At 40.7% G+C, this 23,242-nt stretch overlaps 1 protein-coding gene across 3 annotated transcripts; it reads left to right on the forward strand.

Moving 5' to 3' along the window:
* Window positions 1–597: 597 nt before the first annotated feature.
* pik3r5 (phosphoinositide-3-kinase, regulatory subunit 5) lies at window positions 598–23,169 on the forward strand. Of its 3 annotated transcripts, XM_086296189.1 has the most exons (19): window positions 598–893; window positions 8,793–8,908; window positions 11,110–11,225; window positions 11,346–11,414; window positions 12,217–12,355; window positions 15,758–15,827; window positions 16,373–16,547; window positions 17,228–17,396; window positions 17,484–17,552; window positions 17,749–17,833; window positions 17,918–18,611; window positions 18,801–18,920; window positions 19,032–19,163; window positions 19,335–19,428; window positions 19,899–19,975; window positions 20,410–20,503; window positions 20,717–20,799; window positions 21,330–21,445; window positions 21,849–23,169. In XM_086296189.1, the coding sequence occupies exons 2-19, from the start codon at window positions 8,809–8,811 to the stop codon at window positions 21,997–21,999; spliced, it is 2,553 nt and encodes an 850-aa protein (XP_086152315.1). In that variant the 5' UTR covers window positions 598–893; window positions 8,793–8,808; the 3' UTR covers window positions 22,000–23,169. The 3 variants fall into 3 exon arrangements, with proteins under 3 accessions (XP_086152315.1, XP_086152313.1, XP_086152314.1); XM_086296187.1 differs by having other exon boundaries at window positions 17,749–18,611; XM_086296188.1 differs by lacking the exon at window positions 598–893 and adding an exon at window positions 1,455–1,580 and having other exon boundaries at window positions 17,749–18,611.
* The last annotated feature ends 73 nt before the right edge of the window (window positions 23,170–23,242 follow it).

Here is a 23,242-nt window from a genome sequence, read left to right on the forward strand (position 1 = left end):
GATTACATTGAAGCTCTGTGGGAATATAATATGTCGTTTTAAAATGTATTTTTTATATAAAAAATATACATATATTCTGTGTATTATGTAAAATTACCTTTCTTTATAACTAGAAACTAAATCTAAATCAATGTTATATTCATTAACTTATATTATATAAGCTTTGGATCCAGATGCTGCTGTGCTGGTAGTGAGTGACAAGAGTTCTGAGCCGAAACGCAGACAGTGTTTACTGTCACTGGTTTGTTTAGCTTGCCACTGCATTTCCCTCTCTTTAAGAGAAGGGGAATTCAAAGTCACACAAATAGATAACATGTAAATGACAAGCAAATCGACAGGGGAAGTAAGGCTAGTGTTTCCCTGACAGAATGGGGTTTGCAGAGAAAATGAAAAACTCAGAGTCCGCAGGTTTGAGTAATTTCTCTGTCATTCAAAATAGTTATTTTTAACACTTGAATTTAAAAGACACCGAAAATACAGAAATACATATCTTGGGTTTAAGTGAACGTAATGTGCGCATAAAACGCACACATGAAGCGTGACTTCTTTTCCGAGGCCAACATCATGCACAGGTCTAGAAACACACGGATTACCACACAGTTCCACTTCCCAGCTCTACACTCTCAGCGGCAGCAGCAGCCGTCGTCATTGTGCTCACATGCGCCTCGCTCATACACTTCCTGTTTGCCGTGTTTGTGAGCCAGTTTTTGTATGTAAAGCGCAGAACGGCGTACGGCTCCGCTCTTTTTACCCAGGATGTGGGTTTGCCTATTAAATCGTGATGTGCGTGTTGAATGAATGGCAGCGACGCTGAACAGGAGACACCTTCCCTTGGATTTTTTGGACTTTTAAGACACGCACAGGGGCTATGGAGGCTGGCCAATAACCCACAGGTAAGACTGTGAAGAAGGAAATATTTTATTCTAAAGGCGACCAGCAGTGTTCCACTCGCAAATGGGTTAACTGTGTACAGATATGTTTGTGTTGAATTTCATGAACCTTTGATATATGACAACAGACTGTTTGTGTCACCTGTGCGCATCTACGTTTGCATCTAAGAGTCGACAGTTTATGACGCCGTCAAAGTGAAGCTGCTTCTGTCATTCATCTATTGTAATCTAGTTGTTCCTCATGTACGTGTGTTTTATGGCACCAGAGCTCGTTTCTCAGCAGTGTTAAAAACTGTTTTGTTTTCTGTCAGCATCAAACACTGATGGGAAACCTGTGATCTGACAGACCTCCACAGTCCTACCATTATGGTGACTTCTGCTTTTCTAGACTTTCTATGTGATTCATGCCTATAGTATTCAGTGAGGAAGTATAGAGATGCAGAAGCACGTGTTAGATGCCTGGATGGTGTCTAAAATATATGTTGTGATTTTTAGAAGGAGAAAAGTACTTGAAGCTAGTGGGACCAGGCGATCAGATGAAGGAAGAGTTGTGGGTCAGCACTTTAAGTTGCACCAATGAGCTGAAAGGTTTCCTGTCCTTGGGGTCATTTTGGTTGCCATGGAAGTCTATTGGAGTTTAACCAGGGATGCAAGCAAAGGATCCCGATTTACTCGAAGCTTCAGTTCAGGGTGAGAAGAAAGACCAAGTTTTTTTGATTGTCCACCCACAGAAATGCCACCAAGCAAACTGCTGAACTCGTGATACCTGTTACTGGGGAAAAAAACAACAACCCTTTGCTGTTCACACATGGGTTACAAGTACAATACAATTAAAGGTCACTCGAGGAGCTTTTTGAATAAAGTGCCTAGTAATTTAGATACTTGTCACCAGTAATGTAATGATGTAGCTGCATTTGTCACACTGTGATTTTGAGTGATATTGAGAAGACAAAACAAAAATATAAGATAAAACTCACTTCAAAAAAGAGAGAAGATTTTTAGACATTCTGCAACATCACTTTTCCATGTTTTGGGCTGAGATTTTGCTTTTTACGTTGCGTGGCCTCAAGCAGACCCAAGTGATGCATCTAATCATATCAGTTGTTTGCAGTTGATGAGACTTCCCACATTTTCCTTTGAAGCTATGAAAGGTTTTGTATAACTTCCTCTGCATATGCAGAAATGATCCCTGGTGATTGTCTTCGCAACCAGATTCACCAGAAATGATCTGCTGTGTTTTTAGGTCAGGATTGTGATCTTTGTAGGCGTTCTATTTGTGACTGGAGTCATGTTTCAGGCGTACGCATGATTTACCCACTACCCCATGTCACAATTTTCTCAAGAAAGTTAAAAAATGAAAAAGAACTACAAGCTACTCCGTGCTTCCACCCCACCCATTAGATGATGACATATTTGTTCTGCACAACGGCAGGAAGGGATCATCTATTTTTCATAGAAATAGTCCAATTTCACAATCGAGTTGGAATACAATCACTCCTATGTTGAGAAATAATAACTGCTGGAGCAGCTCGCGGACCATTTGTTGTATCGAAGAACACGGACAATCAAGCCTGTTGATTTGTGGGTATGAGATTGTTGACCACAATTTCACATCTAGGAGGGTTGACTGCAGAATCCTACCGCTAAAGTGTGTTATTCGTCAAATTGTTTCCTGTTTGTCTCTTTAAGGCTTTGATATCAGTAAAATCTTCGTGCTCACCTTTACGACACATACTTTGAGGTCAACACCCCCGGGTGTGTAAACACATGCATCTGTTAGCATTCACTATACATATACTATATACTGTTGTATATAGTTAGAACACAGACAAACATTCCTATATACTGACTATGCTGCCTATATGCTGTTGTATATAGTATATATAGTTTTTGTTATTTTGTTTGTTTGCTCAGTCTTGTTTGCAGTGCTTCTACTGCCTCCTCTGAGTTTCATAATCTGATATTAAAGAACCTGATATTTGCATTAAAATTTTCATATGTTTATCAGTGTTTATTCAGGAAGTGAAAACCAAAGTTTACATAGAGTGACCAAACAGGCCCTTTGTTTTGCTGCTGTAATTAGCAGCACAACAGCATATGTGTGCATCTCGTTGCATTATTAGTATAAAAGCTGATGATTCTAAACAGCCGTGCACATGCACGCAGAGCTGAAGAGCAAGTTCACCTTCATTATTTCCTAATGAGGTATTTTCTAGATGCTCTAAAGTAGGAAATACAGCATAATAGCATTAAACAAAAGCCACATCCACACAGTGTTACTTTTTGACCTGCTTAGCTTATATATAATGCCAAGTGGTCACCGGTAGAGGTTGTTTGGACTAAAGGGAAGCACTTAATTACAACAGAGCTTTGGAGTTGGACTGCTGTTATTTCCTAAAGCCATAAGAGGCAGGTTCACATCCACTAGGTCAGGGGAAGAGAGTAAGGTTGGATGTGAATATTGAAGTTGTGAAAGGGTTTGGGGCTGGGGTGAGGGTGATGGTGGGGTGTGTGACTGTCAATTAAAATGAGAGGCACGCATGTATTATGCACATATATACACAGAGATCTCGTCCCTGGTCTGTGGGAGTATATCTAAGAGTCTGATCACACCACAACAATAGAGAGGCACCTGCTTCCTCAGCGACGCAGGGAAGCTATCTTCCTGTTAGGAAGCATTCGGTAATGGGATCTGTGGGAGACATGGGAAGAGGTCCGTGAGGAGATGGAGGGAGAGGAAAAAGAGGACATTGTGAGAAAGAGAGGGACGCAGGCTGAGGTGAAACGTTGGATGCACTGTGGGAAGTTTGATGAAAAACCCTACAAGAAGCACAAGTGAGAAATGGGCTTATAAAGGGAAGATAACCGGGTGGCGGGGGGGGGGTGTTCACTCTACACAAAAACCAGTATGTAAGAACAATGTTAATGTCATCGTGACAAAATCAAAACCCAGAATTCATCCTTTGGATTTCATACAGAAGCTGTTTCTGTTTGGATCAGCTGTTGCTTGAATGGCCGGCTTTTCTCAGTGTGGAGCAGGCAGGTAAGAGAAAGGAAAAAGGAACTAAACATTTGTGGGTGGAATAGTGGTATAGTCTGGTGGTTTGGGGATGCTATTATTGACAGAGCGGGGAGTCTATCAGAGTCAAACATTGGCTAAAAGCTTAAAAGATATCTCTGTGAGAGATTACCATTTGGTTGTATGTTGATCTCCTGATGGTAGACAGAGTTATCAGTTAATGTTTTCCTAGTTTGTTTCTTCCTAGAATAGATTGCTTCATGCAGATGTTGAAGATCAAAACATGACACCATCCGTGTTTTTAGTGCATGAACCATGCTTATTTTTTATTTTTTAAGCTCTTTAAGGACTGTCTCTGTAACATAATGCTTACTTCGCTTTACGTTTTTGAAAACTAGCTCTAAACCGTAGAAACACTGCTTGTTGTTGTCAGAATGTAAGCCATGAAAAAGTGGAAGTGACCTTGTTGACTCTTAGGGATGTACTGCATACATCCTCTTATGAAACACCACAAAGTCGCTGCATTTGCAACATGACTAGCAGGTCTATGTAAACAACTTCGATGACGCTTATGGTTGAATTTTGCTGCAAAAATCCCTGTAGTTGCATAAGCCCAGAAAATCCGCAACAATCTGGATGTGGTATATAGCTGTTTTTGCCGTATTTCTATTATAGTGTTTATGATTTCCACTGACAGGTTAATAGTTCAGCAGACACCCTCGCTGTTTTTAAGATTAATAATAGCTGGATGTACATCTTACATTGCAAAAGGGTGTGTGATGGCAGCTTCCTAAAATATATCTGACTTTTCTTTGAGAAGAATACCAAACAAAAGCTTAATCATCCATGTTTGGTAAAAGAGTACTGAATAAGTAACATAGAGGGACTATACCAGTTGGTTCTTTCATATGTAACACTTTCACTGCATCATACAGTGCTATCATCTCTTTTATTACCTTTACGTGTCCTCATTGAACGTTGGATGTAAGAGTCATTACAACTTTAATTTATTAGTTCCTTCCACATCAACTGGGCTCATATCCAGCTCTGTCCAGCCCTGACAATTACCGGAGCACTCAATACAAGGATCCAACGCACACGGCTCTGTAGTCCTGCTCAGTGCCGCTGGGACACTTTTAGAGACAATACATCTCTGGGGAGGAGGGACGGCTGAGAAAAGTGCTGCATGGTGGTTTTGTTTATGCCTAGAGCTGAAGGTATTGTTATTGAATGGTAACTTTAGGAAAGTGGAGTGCTGTGGGATAATTGAGTTTCATTCATCTGGCCTCCTGAACTTGGGATTTGCATGAACTTCCTGACCCGTGCCTATGGCAAGGTTGGAAGTTTGGATGTCAGTGCTGTGCATCTGTACTTAAGCACGAGTTGTGAGTAAAAATAAGGACAATTGTTTGGGGAAACAATAGCGCACATTTTCCTAAAGGTGTTTTGTGCTGTGCTGTGTTGTCAATGTCCACAGCACTGTTCCCTATGAGTTGTTGTGGCTCATAGGGAACAGTCTGACATTTTGAGAAATATCCTTGTTAACTTGCTTGTTAGATGATGATCAACTATTGTTCTGGTTCATAGGTTAATATAAAAGTCACTTAAATACAAATTTACAGTTGGTATCTAAATGTTTTAGCTCATTATGGAGACTGGAAACAGGAAGTGCACTTTCCTTGGTTCTTTCCAAAGATAAAAAACTGCCAAATAGTATCATCTTGTTTAGCTAATCCAAGAAAAAGAGAGGCGTAAAAGCAAGCTGTTTGTTCCGTATCTTCCATAAGGTCATTATAGACATTTATCATTATGACGTCTTTCTTCAACAGATATTATTTTTTTTTACACATCTTTTGTGGACACATACAAGCATGTGATTCAGTCTGTGTTAATCCAAGTTAACCAGCTGCTGCCCGTCTAACTCTGGCCAAGAAACAAGCACATTCCCAAATGCCAGCCTGCTCTCAAGCATACAGACTGTTGGTGGCCAGGGTTGTGTTTAGGCTGTGGGGACTTAAATCTAGTTTCACAAACACTAACAAACTTTCCCTTCCTGGGCAATGTCTTAAGTACTTGAATTGCAGACATGTTTTACTGTTACTCTAGAGTGGGGTTACTAATAGACTAACTAGCATTTGATACATGTCAGAAAAAATCTCCAGGTAATCAGTGTAACTCAACTTCCTGTCCTCTGAAGTCAAGGATAAACAGTTATGTGCTTATGTGTGTCAGTGTGTGTCAGTTAGAGTTATTAGGCGTGTAGGTGTATAAAGATCAAGTGAGTAATTTGGTAACACCGTTCATCTGTCAGCCAGCATGTATTTCTAGCTTTCATCTGAAGTGGGGAATTTGTGAACCTGTCAGGGGAAATTTTGAGGAGATATAATCAGACACACAGCTTGATGTCATTACTCATTTCTGGTCCTGGTCTACCATCACTCCATAACCATTCTTGTTGAAGATTACACTGACTAAAAAAAATGTGAATGTGAAATCAGTGTGGAAAAAAAGCCATTACTACTAAATGAAAGTTATTTTTTTTCTTGGTACTGTTGACACCGGTGATGTTTCTGTACACAGCATGCTGATAGTTTTTTTTAAACTTTGGCACATTCAGATTTCACTTAAAGGAATAAAATGACTCTTGAAGGACAAACTCGATTAAGCTGTTGAGCGTTTCTGTCGGGGGGAGGTAGAAGATCTGATTGGTTGCTCTGTTTCTAAAATTGTAAATCTTCTAAAAGCGCTGTCGCCTTCATTTTAATTTTAATTTTATTTTTGTTTTTACAGAAGTATTTGTTCTGCTTCTTATATTTGGATGTTTCCTCATGCTTGCACATGCATTTATTGCATTTCCAAATTCTTAAGTGAGTCAGGAGAAACGTATTGAGGAGATACGTAATGCATTATCAGCAAGCTTATTTCTGACCATGTTAAACAATCTTTTTCCAACATTAACTATGGAAAACGCGCGTGTTCTATGTGTACATGCATTAACAAGTTAGAAGCTGTTTATTGGTTTCAATAATACATTTAGGCCCCAAATTATTGAATATGTTAACCCTAAAACTAGAGTATTGCACATGAAAATGCCTCTCATGCCTCTCTCGTCAATGCAACCGATACAGAGCTACTTTTATATATTAATTAACTAGTTGCGTATGCTTCTGGAGCTCGAACTCATTGTCCAGCCAGCCAACTTTAAGCTTGTTTACATCCTCTTTTAATAGATCGTAGGTTAGTTTCCTCTTCCCATTACAGAGGCTGGTCATGTGTGAGTTTGCTCATGCAGATTATTTGGGAAAAACATGTAAAAATGCATATTCAGCAAGAAATGCTGATGTTTCCCCCAAAATGTTCAAAAAGCTGTTGTCTAACCTGGATATGAAAACCATCTGTGTAATACAACATATCACACAGCTGGGGTCATCATTGCATCTAATGGGGTCATTACATGCAATTAGGTCATGGTAACATTGTGTAGCTGGACTCTGTTATGGGAAGTCTGGAAAAATCTAAGAATAATTAGATTCATACCATGCCATGGTGAGTTGGATGCAACTAAGGGTGCTTGAAAACCCATGGTTTTCCTGACAAATTATGAGAGAGTGCACTTTTTGTTGTATCGAAAGCAACAGGCTTCTTTGAAAATGGTTTCTGTGGCTATTCCTAATAAGAGTACAAGCTGGCCCACACAGAAACACCTGTTTAATTTGAACTGAAAGGCTAGATCGGGAAATTTTATAGTTGCCCGTGAAAAGAGATGTTCACTTTACCGTTTTCAAACCTATGAACTACTTTCTTCTTTATAAACTGTTTGGTTAGCGGTTAGGTCCAGTTTTCAGCTCTGAAATTGTGTCGTTAACCTTCTGCCACCACAAATGTTGTTCTTCTACATATAAAAACATCCAAGAATTACAAGTGACTACTCAGCCCATTTTAATTTGACTGGCGGACGCCTGTGTTTTTCCTTACGCATATGTCTTATGAGATGTGTTCATAACAGAACTGAAACAGCTTGCCACACCTGGGTTGTCCTCAGTTGCTGCATGAAAAACAGCCAAACGCGCTGATAAACTGAAAGTTTAAAAAAAAAAGTGAAGTTCAGTACATCCTCATGAGTCAGTGGTAAAATATGACGCACATTTTTGTCATACAGGAATTCTATAACAAGCTCTTCCTCGCCATATCTCTCTCATTTATAGGATTGCAGTGTGTGTGTGTGTGTGTGTGTGTGTGTGTGTGTGTGTGTGTGTGTGTGTGTGTGTGTGTTAATTTTAAAATCACTTCGGGCTGGGGGGGTTTTCTTTTATCCTGTTAAAAATGGTGAAAATTGTTTGCTTTCCAGTTTGTTTTCCTTTAAAATTTTCTCAGTCAAAGCTTGTTGAGCAATATGTAATGTCTTAAATCCAGAAATTCCCATCCTTGTACAATGTAACTGCTGAATACACTATAACTGAAGCAGGTCTGCTTAAAACCGTTGTATTAAAGTGGTCACAGATCCATTTAAGTCTTTAGATAAATATGGCTGCTTTGAGGCAGCGGAGGTTTCTGTCAAATGTGTTTAGGACATTTCAGGAACTATAGCAACAAAACAGTGACACAAATAGCCCTGTGTCTGTTTTCCTTACCACTTAGATTATGGTTTGTGTATCTTCTTCTGACTGATTTTCATACTTGCCGAGTGAACTGCCTTCATGCAAAGTAAATGCGATAACACAACACACTGTTGAGGAAAAGAGAGGAGCATGTGTGTACGTTTACATGGGAACATTATGCATGAATGTATTTGAAGATAATCTTCCACAGAAGACATTAAAGGGCATTGAGATGCTTATCATATTTCGGTGCTTAATAATCATCTCTCTCCTGCCTCTTTCCAGAACCTGAGTGGTGAATATGCAGCACACCTCTTGTACAGAGGACCGGATCCAGCATGCTCTGGATAGGTGTCTGGATGGACTGCGGCAAAGTCCCACAGCAGCACATCACTGGAACGGTAAGATCCTGCAGTTTTACCAAGGACTTATAGGATCACCGCTAAGATCTGGTTATAAAAGAAGGTTATAATCAGACAGCTGATCCTGTGAAGCCTTAAAAAGCTTTTCTTGGACAAACGCCATCCTCTGAATTTTACAACACCATTTTTTTAATGTGCATCTTTTTAGAGATGTACAGAGCAAATGCTTGGTTGTGCTCCTATCTGCCATGGCAATATAATCACATCATTTGTTTTTGTTAGTGTCGTCACTGCACCAAATATCTTTTAATCTTTATTATTTTTATTCTGAGATAAAGCCACGAGGAGCCTGATTCAGAGTTTCATACACAGAGTCTGAACTCTGTGTGCACAGATATAATTGTTACATTTGTTATATGGAGTTATATTGGTCGCAGCTCATTCTGTCTCTCACTTCACCTCCTTGTATTGTGACTTGTATTGGTTCACTGGCATAGTTTACTGGGACAAAATGTGTGGCTAAGCCATCGTAAATGTCAATAGTTCTGACTAACTAAATCGTATCACGGCATTAACCATGGCTCTTGTTAATATGTTTGTTGTAAGTTTTGTAATTTTATCTGCTTACAGCAGGTTTTTCAGTCTAAAGTGCCATACAATGAACAGAAATCGTTCATTACAGGCGTTCATTTAGAGTGTGGGGTCAAAATTCTGTTTCTAGGAAGGTAAAGGCACCACATTTTCTCAGAAGTATCAACCTCTAGCAAGCACATTTGGACATGTGTAACATGTGGTGTTGACAGAAAAAGTTGTTTGTTCACGAGCTCTTAACACAGGGACTGTGCGCGACATACGCTCAGAAGAGTCTGAGCTGCTTGTTGATGACACTGTTGCTGAAAGATCATTGGTGGAGCACACTATTGGGTGTTGAAGGAAGTTGTGTGAATAGACAGCTGGGAGGAAGTGGTGGTACAGACCGCAGCGTGTGTGTGAGGCATCAGAAGCAGGAGGTACTGTGATGCAGAGTATAAAAACAGGGCGGAAGATCAAACTGGCATCGGCCTCCGCACGTCAACCAGTGTCAGATAGAATGACGCATACCTGTGCAAACTGATCGGTGGTGATGATGTGATTTTGGCATTTAAAACGTGACCTGAAGGTCTTAGTTTGGTGTTCTCGTTTCATCATTCGTTTTTTCCAATTCAGAGCTTTTATTTTTATTTTTGAAATGCATTGACCGGATAAACTTCCAGGGATATGTAATGTGCTACATTCACGTAAACGTCCACATGTTGAGCACAAGCCGTCTACTGAAGCACTGATGTATTACATTCTGGATCTTAACAGGATCATTCAAAACAGGCAGCTGTATTCCCATAACCAGCAATATTAAAAAAGACTAGAGCTCCCAAGTGGTTAGGTGTGATCATGATGCAAATAGCGCACTGCTTTTTAGAGATGTTAGGTAGCGCACTTGGATGCAAAGGCCTGTTTATAGGACGGCATTTGTGTTTGACTGCTAAAGCTTTAATTCCTTAGATTGATGTGCAATCTAAGTCACGGAGATCGAGGGATCATATCAAAATAACATGCTTGTGAGGAGTCAGGTGTCATTTTCAGTTGTTTTTGTGACTGTGATACACCACACTCAAAAAAACAGATCGGTGTGGTTTGAAATACTGTATTCACAGATCTACTTTGTTGTTTTTAATTCAGGTTTCTGTTTCACACTGTAACAGAAAACAGTAAAACATTATTATGTATACCAAAAGCTTTATATTGAGACTTTTGATAAAAAGTTAATTGATTATCTGGGACTTGCCAACTGCACTTTTACCAAATTACCCTTTGTGAATAACCTAGTGCAAAATAAATCTTTCAAACTGAGATCTTATCTTGTTTTTATTTTATTTTTTTCTAACAACAGGAAATCCATCCTGTCGTATTTGTACATACACAAACATCCTTAGTGAAACAGTGAACAAAAGGTGATAATACACACCTATGATACGCATCAGAAGTGACAGCTTGAGACTTCAAAAAGCTGTTGGGTGTTTTTTGCAAACCAGTGTCAGAGCCTAGCACAATATTGTCCAGTGCCTTGTTTCATTACCACTATGGGGTACGTTTGATGGCTACTAAAAATATGTAGAAAATTAGAATCGTAGCATTAGATATTAAATATGTGAGAATGTCAAGCATATATGTTGTTTATAGCTGTAAAAACGCATGTATTGCAGTGCTGATGTGCTCAGTGGGACAGTCAATGAACCGATGGAGCCTGGAGGAGCTGGTGAAGAGAGATCCGGACAACTTCATCATCCTTTTACAGCAGATCATCAGGAAGACCCGAGAGGTGAGAGGTCAAGGAGAAAAGATGTATTAATCATTGATGAATGAATGCTATAATAATCAAAAGTCTACATTAACTAATCCTTACTCGCTTTATGTTGTGTTCATCTGTTCGTGCGATCAGGTTCAGGAGCAGTGTCAGTATGAGCTGGTGGCTCCTCTCGCTATCATGTTCTCCTCCACGCTGTTGCAGGTACAGCTTGTCTAAAAACAGATGTTATCAAAATATGTGACCTTTCTTCACCTCTCAGTAGCATTCAGAGTGTTCCAAGATGGTATGAGCTTTCTCCATCTTAAAGTTCAGTTAGTTTCTCAATTCAATCCCCTGTGACGTATGTTCAAGCAGTTACAGGATAATTACATAATACTAGAAACCGTAACAATGAAAGATGTGAAAGGAAGCCTTTTCATCATGCAGAAATCATGCCTACAGAAAACCTTTGATTTATCCGTTTATTCTTTCTTGCTAAATATTTTATTTTACATATATTTTTGTAATATACAACAAATGAACAACCATAGTATGACCCAAACATGACAATAAGATATGTAATACATTTCATTTCCTGAAAAAAGAGCAGAACTGAAAAGAACAGTTTTGTATTGCTTTGTGTTTCCACCTCTTATGAACTAATACATCCCACTTAATGGACCAAATGGCTCCAATTAAAAGCATTCTCTGATCCCTCTGGATCAAATTATGATTGTTGATCAGCCAGTTGCTCCAAAAGAAAATGGTCTTTCCGTATTGGATCAGTTAGGCACAGTTATTCACTATATAAATAACAAGTTATTTAAATAATTCATCGAGGTTTTATATAAAACAGAGTAATAGTTTGAGTTATGCTTCAAAGCTTCTAGATTGTAGAAGTAGAACTGAATTATGAACAATTATGATAATCGTAGTTTCAGTATGTTGTTGGTCTTCTGAGATGGATCTTGCGGTCTACAGAGCTCCTGTAGAGTAAAAACATCTTTTTGTGCTTTGGTCTTAGACACCGTACTGCACTGATAACACAGACCTGCTGGAGGAAGCCATGGATGTGTTTTGCCATTTCCTCACATGGCCTGAACCCTACTGCAGTGTGTGTAAAAAGCTTCTCTCCACAATACAGCTAGAAATGAAGGCCCCAGGTAAATATGGAGAATGTTGTTTATTTTTTGTGGTCCTTCTCTTCTTTATGTGTCTGTTTAATTCACACATCTTTGCCCTCTTAGACATACTATGCTTAATTTACCTCTTGCTTATCCACCTGTTGTAACTGTACTCCCCCTAGTGATAAGTCAAAGAAATGCATTTAGGATAACGCTTGGGGGGAAAAAAGAGCTCTGCTTGTAGCGTGTACACCTGACAGAGGCAGGATGATGACGTGGTTTCAGGTTTAAGAGAAACTTCTTCATTCTAACTGGATATTGTTTGAAAACGGATGTAGTATCAGCGTTTACAGAAAGCAGAAACCACAAATGAGTGAGGAAATTCAGCTGAATGGTCAGGTATTTCAAAAGATTAAAAAAACAAAACAACAAAAGACGACTTAAGATAAGATAAGATAAGATAAGATAGAACTTTATTAATCCCTCGGGTGGGTTCCTCTGGGAAATTCGATTTCCAAAAAAGCACAGCACCGACAGAAGTTACAGAGTTATACACACACACATATATATAAATACAGAGACAATATAAATAAAATATACGAAGGGGATAAATAGAATAAATAGGAATAAAAATAAAAATACAAGTGAATTGCACATTTCAAGTATTGAGTCTATTGCACTGTTGACTATTTACAAAAGTATTGCACAAGGTATTGTACAGTGAGGTGAAGAGGCACTACAGCTTAGTTGTTCCCCCTCCTTTGTCCTCCTGTTTCCCCTCCCTCTCCCCTCCAGAGAGGAGTTAAACAGTCTGATGGCGTGTGGGACAAAGGAGTTTTTAAGTCTGTTAGTTCTTGTCTTTGGGAGAAGCAACCTGTCACTGAACAGACTCTTCTGATTGTTTATGGCCGTGTGCAGAGGATGTCTGGCATTGTCCATAATGTCCATCAGTTTCTTTAATGTCCTTTTCTCTGCCACTGTCACCAGAGTGTCCAGCTTCATGCCGACCACAGAGCTAGCCCTCCTGATCAGTTTCTCCAGCCTGGATGAGTCCTTCTTTGCTGTGCTGCTCCCCCAGCACACCACAGCATAGAAAAGTACTCCAGCAACCACCGACTGGTAAAACATCCTCAGGAGCTTCCTGCAGATGTTAAAAGACCTCAGCCTCCTGAGGAAGTACAGTCGGCTTTGGGCTTTTTTATACAGGTGCTCTGTGTTGCATGACCAGTCCAGTTTATTGTCCACCCACAGCCCGAGGTACTTGTACTTGTTGACCACCTCCACCTCCTCCCCCTCTATCTGAACCGGCAGTGGACCTGCTCTAGACCTCCCGAAGTCCACAACCAGTTCCTTAGTCTTTGAGGTGTTGAGTTGCAGGTGGTTTGTGTGACTCCATGCGACAAAGTTCCTCACCAGACTTCTGTACTCCTCTTCCTGATCATCCCAGATACACCCCATGATGGCTGTGTCGTCTGCAAACTTCTGAATGTGGCATAATTCAGAGTTGTAGCAGAAGTCAGAGGTGTACAGGGTGAAGAGAAGAGGGGACAGCACAGTTCCCTGTGGTGCTCCTGTGCTGCTGACCACTGTGTCAGACGTGATGTCCTTCAGCCTGACGTACTGTGGTCTGTCGGTGAGGTAGTCGGAGATCCAAGCCACCAGGCAGGGGTCCACCTCCATCCTGTTCAGTTTTTCCTGAAGCATACAGGGCCGGATGGTATTAAAGGCACTGGAAAAGTCAAGAAACAGGATCCTGACCGTGCCTTTTCCCCCATCCAGGTGTGAGTGGGCTCTGTGTAGGAGGTACAGGATGGCATCCTCCACTCCGACACCCGCCTTGTATGCAAACTGTAGTGGGTCCTGGGCATGTTGTACCTGTGGTCGGAGGAGGTTGAGGAAGAGCCGCTCTAGAGTCTTCATAAGATGTGACGTCAGTGCCACCGGTCGGAAGTCATTCAGCTCATTGGGCCGGTTCTTTTTGGGGACCGGGACGATGCAGGATGTCTTCCATAGGGCGGGCACTCTCCCCAGTCGCAGACTGAGGTTGAAGACTCGTTGTAGCGGCTCCCCAAGTTCAGCAGCACACGCCTTTAGCATCCTAGGACACACCTTGTCTGGGCCTGCTGCCTTTCTGGGGCGAAGCTTCCTCAGTTGTCTCCTGACCTGATCCACTGTGACACTGGGAGATGTTTGGGAGGAGGGGAGGGGGGGAGATGTCTTGCTGCTGAGAGAGGGATTGGAGGAGGGGGGTGTCATGGTGTCAGGAAGGGGGGGAAGCGAGGGAGGTAGGAGAGTGGGGATTGGACTCTGTAGTGAAGGTGAGGGTGAGGGTGGGGGGGTTGTGGGCTGGTCAAACCTGTTGAAGAAGTTGTTAAGTTCGTTTGCCTTCTCCACAGTCCCCCCCACTGTGCTTTTCTTGGTGTTGTGGCCTGTGATGGTTTTCACACCATTCCAGACCTCCCTCATATTGTTCCTCTCCAACTTCTGCTCCACCTTCCTCCTGTAGGTGTCCTTTGCTTCCCTCAGGCAGCGTTTCACCTCCCGCTGTGCTGCCTTCATCTCCTCCTTCACTTTGCTCCTGAAAGCCGCCTTCTTCATGTTGAGGACAGCTTTGACTTCCTGTGTTACCCACGGTTTGTTATTAGGATAACACCGTACCGTCTTAGCAGGGGCGACCGTGTCCACACAAAAGTTGAGGTAGTCTGTAAGACAGTGTGTCGCCCCCTCTATGTCCTCACCATGTGGGCTTAGGAGCACATCCCAGTCTGTGGTGTCATAACAGTCCCTCAGAGCATCCTCCTTTTCTGGGGTCCATCTCCGGATGGAGCGCGTTGTGACCGGCTGCCTTTGGACGAGGGGTGTGTATTGTGGCTGTAGGTAAACCAGGTTGTGGTCTGACTTCCCTAGTGGGGGGAGGGGGGTGGCTCTGTATGCATCTCTCACATTAGCATACAGTAGGTCAATTGTCCTGTTGCTTCTTGTGGGACAATTCACAAACTGGTGAAAAGCAGCCAGAGTAGAGTCCAGTGTGGCATGGTTAAAGTCTCCAGATATAATAATGAAAGCCTCGGGGTTTTGTGTCTGAAGTCTTGCTGTGACTGTGTGTATTTTCTCACAGGCAGCTGTTGCGTCGGCCCTCGGAGGGCCGATTTGTGAATGAGTGTTAGCTGGTGTAGTGTTTTGGTGTGTATTTGTTGTTCGGATAAGGTCACAGCCAGAGGTACCCATACCTCATTTATTCATTTCAGTTGACTTTAACCGTCCCGTGAGCAGCATTGGCTAATTTTAATGATTAACAATATTAACACTTCAATAATTTATTAGTAATTAGGTCATCAGTTACCCTTCATCTGCCTCTAGTTATTCCACCACAACATTTAATGTAGTCATGCTTTTTTTTTTGGTGTCAATTCAAATGTTTGTGTTCTGTTTTCCAAACAGGAATTTCCTTTCAGAGACTGGTGAGGGACGAGCAGGGCTTGAACACATCCATCCAGTGCTCAAAAACCATGTAAGGCTTCCCTATGTCACTGCTCACTACGTTAAAGACTATAAAAATATAGAATATGCATGTAAGCATGTGCCTATGTAGAAAGAAATAGCATATACAGAAAAAAAAATTAGCCACAACTAGTCCAAGTGCTGGTGATATTTGATATCTGCATTTGCAAAGGTCCTATGCTGCATAAGCACACTGTGCTTTCTCTACCTTTGAAGCACTGCATGCAGAGGATGGTGTATGCTTAGTTCACTTTGGTGTGTTAACTTTGCACCTTCTGCTTTCTTGTGAAAAAGTTGCACAGCCATTCGTGCTGCATTTATCCGATCCCACGTGTAAAGTAACAACAAAAATAAACTACAGGTGCCATACTTAATGACACCATGTGTGATGTGTCATCTCAGTACTTTGAAAATCCCTTTCCATCCCCTTTTCTACCCACCAAACCTCATCATGACCATAGCATCCTGTTTGCATCGTGTCCTGCATACAGTGTATAGGTTGTGTACATTGTGTACAAGTCAAGGTTTTACTCTAACACTCCGTGTTGCTGACAGGACTGTGTTGCTGATGAACCCCAGTGAAGTTCCTGCTGACTTTGTTTCAGTGGCTGAGCAGCTCAGCTGCGTTCAGCACTCACAGAGAGAAACCTACATCACTTTGATTAAACACGCCTTCCAGTCCACACTAGGCACCAAGTACCCTCTGCACAGCATTCACAGAGCTCTGCAGGTAAGTGTGCTAAATGTACTGTTCTGCAAATATTGATTGTAAAAAGCTAGGAAACTTTGTGGTGTAGTACAAAACACACATTTTGTTATAGTTGGGTTGTTTTTTTTATTCTCATACAAGCTAAATAATCACATTGTTTCATTGTAACTAAATTCATTTCTTTTAGTAAGATATTTCATTCATTTTTAACCCACAGCTAATGGGAGAAAGTATTTTTTAGTGTACTCTAACATATTCATTCAGGTTAGGTTTAATCTACCATTAACCATCTTTACTTTGAATTTCTGACATTACATTTGTTATATAAAGCTACAAAGACTTAAGTACATGCCTTTTTAATAGGTTTTGATGGTTAGATAAATGTAGTTTTTATCTTGGCTCTCCCCGCTGGCAGGAACAAAGATGTTCGTTGCTAAACTGAACTGAATAAAAGGGAAAAAGACTCTAGCGTACGTACGATATCGTCGTAAGGAGTTGCTTGTCAGTAGTTTTATGTTTGAAGAATGTTTTCAGGATGTGAGATATTTGCTTTGTAGTTCCAGCCCAAGATTTAAACTCTGAGATGGTTACTGTAGTTTGGAAATCTATAAATATTTATTAAAGGAAAATGTTATGACATCACATGGTCAAAACCTGTACTGTCCAATATGAGATTAATATGAGACCATGACTTTTTGCAGGAAAAACCTGTGAATGAGCTGGAGGAGATCTACTCCTTGGTAAGCAATGCCTTAGAGGCAGCTGCTACCATGAGTGAACCACTGAAGGGGCGGAGTCATGTCATCCAGGGACTGGAGAAACTCAGGGAGAAGATAAAGATCCCTGCTTCCAATGGAAGGAAGTCTGATGGTAAGGCTGGTTTTGGTAACTGGGGGGTTGGAGGTTGGAAGTGTGTTACATGGCACTAATCCGACTGTTATTTTGCTCTTCTCTTAGGAATGTTGCAGACGCTACCCCTGCCCACAGCCAAATGTTACATGTTTAACTGGGAAAAAGATAACTTTGGTAATAAACTCAACTTGTATTTATTTGTACTTCATATTTGGGAATAAACTTTTTCCTATTAGCTGACAGAGAATTTGTAAATCAATCTCTTAAGGATAGTTTTTCCTGGATCTTTCAGCAGGTGTTTTTCTCTCTGTTTTGATAGCTAAATTTAAATATTATTTTCTAAGTAAGATTTATATCCTGTTTCCTGCAGATGTTCTGAACACCCTTTTGGAGCATGAAACTGGCTACCTGTCCACTAATGAGCAGGAAGAAGAGGGTGATATTGATGACGAGAGGTATGTGACAGAAATTGATGTGGAAGAAGACAAAGACGAGGAGGAGCATGGTGTTGAACCTTCTGCAATATCTATCATCCCTAGTGACTACCGCAACAGCCATCGTGCCTCTACCTTCTCCACGATCTCCTCCACATCCAAAGACTCCATGTTCTCCACCTTGTCTGTAGCCTCAGAATCGTACGCTCCCTCCCTTCTTTCTATCACCTCTGGAGCTGATAGTGACTACTTTGAAGATCCTGATGACTACATCTGCTCCTCTCCTGTCGCTGAAAAATGTTCGCCAAGGTCAACAAAAAGTTCAGCTCGACTAAGCCAACACTTCTACCGGCTTTTCATCAAACCCAAGAGCCCCCTTTCCCGGGCCAAAAGTTTAGGAAACACTGAATCGAAAGACCTTTTTGTGGTGCGAGAGAAGCGTTCCAACTCCCTGCCACAGCAGGTCAGATTACATATTCCTGAACCCTCACTCCAGCCACAAAGTCAAACCCTTAAACATGTCTGCTTCCGAAGGAGGCCTATTCTTAGCAGTGATGAAGACATTAAGAATATTACGCTGAGGGTGGTGGTATTTGGTGCTGATCATGTAGCGGGGAAGGTGGCCCGAGCATACAATGACCTCAGGAGAAAGGAGACTGCATGTCCGCGTCTCAGCAGGGCTTTCAATCTTCAGTTCTACTTTGTGCCAGTGAAGAAAGACTCTGCAGTAATAGCAGCTCGGAGAGGTTCTAGTCCTTTAATTCAACCTGGAGCTTCAAAGGGAACAACCCTGTGTAACGTAAGTGCAAGAACACCACCACCAATATCAAATACAAGGCACAAGGTCTGCTTTAGACTAAGCTACCTGAGGCGTAGAGCAAAGAAAACATAATTTCAAGATGACTACAGAATGATTATTTGTGATTTTTTTTGAACAGAAAGACAAAATGTCCATAAAGGTAAATGTATGACACTTTTGCTCATGCAGGACCACATGGGCATAGGGGACAGTACTAATGACATTGCCCATCTCCTTGGTATGCTGGATCCTTGGTACGAAAGAAACACCCTCAGCCTGCTTAACTTACCAGCCAACATCGTCTGCCAGGTATAACTGTAGTATAACTTTTCCACCACCAAGCCAAAGCTATCCTAAAGTCTGTTATTCCTGTTTATCCAACAAAGAATTTCACCATGTATCATAAACTCTTTGCTGCAGCAAACCTCAAAAACAGAGTCCGAGTCCTACGATAGCTCATATGAGCAGCGTCTACCCATCCTGGCCGACTTGGTCCTGTACTATTGCCGCTATGCTGCTCGGCCAACTCTAATCCAGCTCTATCAGGCTGAGGTTGGTTACACGTTAACACTTAAAATGCTTTTTTGGGGCTTTTTGTTCCCCTTTCTTGCAACTTCATTCACAAGTTTTTTTTTTAGTATCAGAGAATGGCACTCTGCCACTCATTAACAACAAAACACAGTTTCATATTCAGTGAATAACGGAGGAACTTTGGTCTTGTAGCTGACGTTAGCTTGTGGAGAGCGGAGGACTGAGGTGTTCGTCCACTCCCTGGAGTTGGGTCACGCCGCAGGAACGCGAGCCATCAAGGCCATGGGTAAGTCAGACGCATGCATCAAACATTTGCATTTATACATAGCCTAGCAGCCACATTTCCTTACAGTGACATGGATTATCATTTATTATGAGGCTGAGACTACTAAATTTATAGTAGGGAAACAACTGCTTTTTTTTTTTTTTTTTTTTACATCATGATTCACTTCTACTTTTCAAGTTTCACTTGTCAACACTACTTGCACTTCTGATTTTTAATTTCTTTGGAGAAGTTAAAGTTCAGGGAAATGTTTTTATGTCCTCTATCTGTTAGTTACTGTGCAAATGACCTACCCTTTGTTTCCATTATGTAAAAACTTATGACAACAGTGGCTAAACTACACAAATGTCTTTTTTTCCACACCAGGAAGTACATTTAAAAATATTTTGTAGACATATTGTTTTGTAGCCCTTTTAAGTACCGTGGATTAACAGTTTATGTGTGTATGTGTGCTTTTCTTTTTTTTTCTGTAGGTGCTGCCAGTAAACGTTTTGGCATTGATGGTGACCGAGAAGCAGTCCCTCTAACTTTGGAAGTTGTGTACAACAAGGTAGGATGGTGTTTGGGTTGTATCCCTAATTAAAATTTGTTTCATAAAGCTGTGTTATAAACAAATTTTATTTGTAATTATGACATCTTATCAGGAGAAAAACAAACAAACACTTTAGTGCAGTTTTCCACCGCCTTAAGAACTGGTTTAAGTTATATGGTCGCTTCTTGAGTCACAGGAGATGACGCATCAAACTTCTGTGACAAAGCACAAAGACTTGCACAAAGGTTTGGTCTTTGTGGTCATGTGGTCTGAACCATTAGAAATTGGTAAAAGTGACATCTCTTTGTCTTTCAAAATCGACACAGTCGTCTGGAAGCAGTCATGATCATATCTGTTTTTCTCATCTCCCAAAACTGGAGTGTTTTGGGTTTTGTTTTGTTTTTGTTTAAATAAAAGAGCCGTAATCTTACCCTACTTTTCCTCTCATTCAGGTTGTTATTAGCGGCAGAAGTCAGTGGAAGCGAGAAACCAAAGTTTGTACTTCAGTAAACTTAATCAAAGCATGCAAGAACCCTGAGGAGCTAGGTATGTAACTCTTTGTGTTTACCATTAAAAGTTATGTCTGTTCACAATTTCATTTCAGGGAAACACATTCCATTCTTCACTGTCAATTCGAATCATTCACTTTCTTATTCCCGTATTACTCAAGCTAGTTTTCTAATCGAAACCCTTTCTCAAGGTGAAAATGAACAAAATGTGCAAGTGTATTCTTAATTGACCTAAAATGATGTCTATCAGACTCAAAGATGGAGTGCCTGCAGCTGACAATGACTGAAGTCCTGAAGAGACAGAATGGGAAATGCAAAAAGGGCTACAACCAGGTGAGCAATACGTGATATCAGTCTGCCTTGGTGGTTTGTGGTTATGAAAGTGCAGCACCAATCTACTTTCGCAAACAGCTTTGCAGCACAGCCATCACTGAAGATGGAGTCCTCGATACACACTCGATTTCATCTCAAAATCTCGACTGAATATCTAGTCACACAAGCAAGCATGTATGGGAACCGTTTACTGTCTGACACCGTGATGGAACAGAAAGCCACAACACACAAACAAGAACACAATTCTTTTGCTGGTGTGTGCTTTGGCAGTAGTATTGTTTTGCAGCACTGTATGCTGGTGTGTTAACCTAGTTTGGGTTTGGAGCGTTTATTTATAAGAGTTTTTAACCTCATCAGCAAAATGTAGACCTGATTAAATGATTGAACCCATCTGAGTTGTTTTCAATGCAGCTCGGTCGAGGTGTGAAAGTCGTGCGTGTTGTTTAAAAATGATTCCTTTTCATGAAGTCTTGTTGGTTTTTGGTAAAATGTCTGTTCGTGACAATTTGCTCCGCTTATCACCTTTGCAGCAACTGACTGTGACTGAGGTGAAGGTGGACAAGGTGCAGGTCAGCGGTGTTGAAAACACAACTTTTGCTGTGTGCCTGGACCAGGATGAGAAGAAGATACTACAGAGTGTCACCAGGTTTGGAATGAAAATAAACACGTGCACCCAAATGAAAAGAAACCGGAAAGAAGCTATATGTGATGGTAGCTAATTGAGACAGGTTGTTTCACATCTACGTGGTCTACATGGTAACACAACCATACGTTAAGACACAGCTTTTTCTTTTCTTTTCTTTTTTTTTTTGGGGGGGTGTTTAGAAGAAACATTTGTCAGAAAAAAATAGTTTAGAATCACAAAGACATACAAATTAGATTTTAGCTCTTGATTTGTTCTCGGAGCAGTTTCTCTCTCTCAGCTGCGTCACCATGGCCCTCTTTCCTCTCAGGAAACGTACACAGAAATGACAAAACCCACTTACAGTACACAGTCCTTGCAAATGTTTGTTTTTCTCTAACCATATATCTCCTTCTTTGTCATCCAGGTGTGAAATATCAGTGTGCTACAAACCTGACAGCTCCACTGACTGGAGGCTACGAAAATTCCAGGCCTCTGCTCAAATCCAGCCACTCCACCCGACCTTCTGCTCCCTCCTCTGCCTGCCCATAGTCACTTTTAGTGGGGCTCTTCCCTGAGACTGCCGACCACTGATCTGGGAAAGATGCTCTGCACTGTTGTGCATATTCTGTGAAACTAGAGACTAACTAAAGAGGATATTTTAATATTTTTTGCTAATTTTTATGAAGTACTTGGACAGATTCACATGATGGTGCCTTCGACCTGCAGTGGGGTGCAACATTTGGAAACATAAAAACAGGGATAGTAACAAAAGTCACCTGATTATTTTATTTTATGTTATTTTTTTATATATATTTACACGTACCAGAAGACCCAGGCAACCAAGAGACCGAGTTGATTGTGTGTTGTTTTCTTTGTACACAGCAGTCATTCTGTGTAATTAGGGAACACTTTGGGTTTCATTCATCAAGTTTCACTTCCTCTTTCTGCACTGACAGACAAACATGACTCCACCCACAGTCACATTAAAATATCCTCTGGGTAAACAGGAAATCCATGTGGAGGTGTCTATTGGGGGGTTATAATCAGATTAGGTGACAATATCTGAGAATGCACACTATTAGAGAATATGTAAATATTATTTTTGTAAATATTCTGCCGTGTACTATAACTTGAAAATCACATCATCATTTTTATGCCTGTTATACACAGTTATAACATTTCTCCTAAGGAGTTACACTGTACTGTTTTAACTGAAATTATAAGTATGACCAGCAGAGGGCCCCAGTGACTTTTTTATTTGACTTCACTTGAAGTACAGTGTACTTGGAATAAAGTGTCTTTGTAATTACTGTAACATATTTTATGAACGAAATGTTTTTGATTTTGTTTTTAAATAAGGACACCAGTAGGGGAAAAGGTGTTTAAAAATAGATTTGGATGTACACTTCCTGCATGAAAAGGAACTGATTCATTGCACTTTACACTCAGTAATCTGTGCAATTAAAATGTTATTGTTTTGTTAGTGTAAAGGGATAATATCCTGATGACTTGACTGACACTGAAATTGAAGCACTGCAGATTGGTATAATTAAATGACATGACAATCGAGCGAACAGGCGGTTAAATTAGGTACTTTTTGTGTTTAAATGTCAGATAAATGCATGACACCAGTGCCCTCCATCTACATGTGTCCTCTGATGAAAGTGTGATATTTCTTTCTGTAAATTATATTTGTCTATCTATGAAACATCTTCAATTCAGAGATCATTAAAATATGTATATGTCTGCAGAGTAAGTCGACTCAATTTATAGGCTACGTTTACAACATGAATGAACAGTGAATGAACAGAGCAACGT

Source organism: Aulonocara sp. 'chitande type north' Nkhata Bay, linkage group LG6 (genome assembly GCF_057382095.1).
Source record: "Aulonocara sp. 'chitande type north' Nkhata Bay isolate Kocher_YH1m ecotype deep benthic linkage group LG6, A_spYH_male_GT1.1, whole genome shotgun sequence".
In the NCBI taxonomy this organism is placed as follows: Eukaryota; Metazoa; Chordata; class Actinopteri; order Cichliformes; family Cichlidae; genus Aulonocara; species Aulonocara sp. 'chitande type north' Nkhata Bay.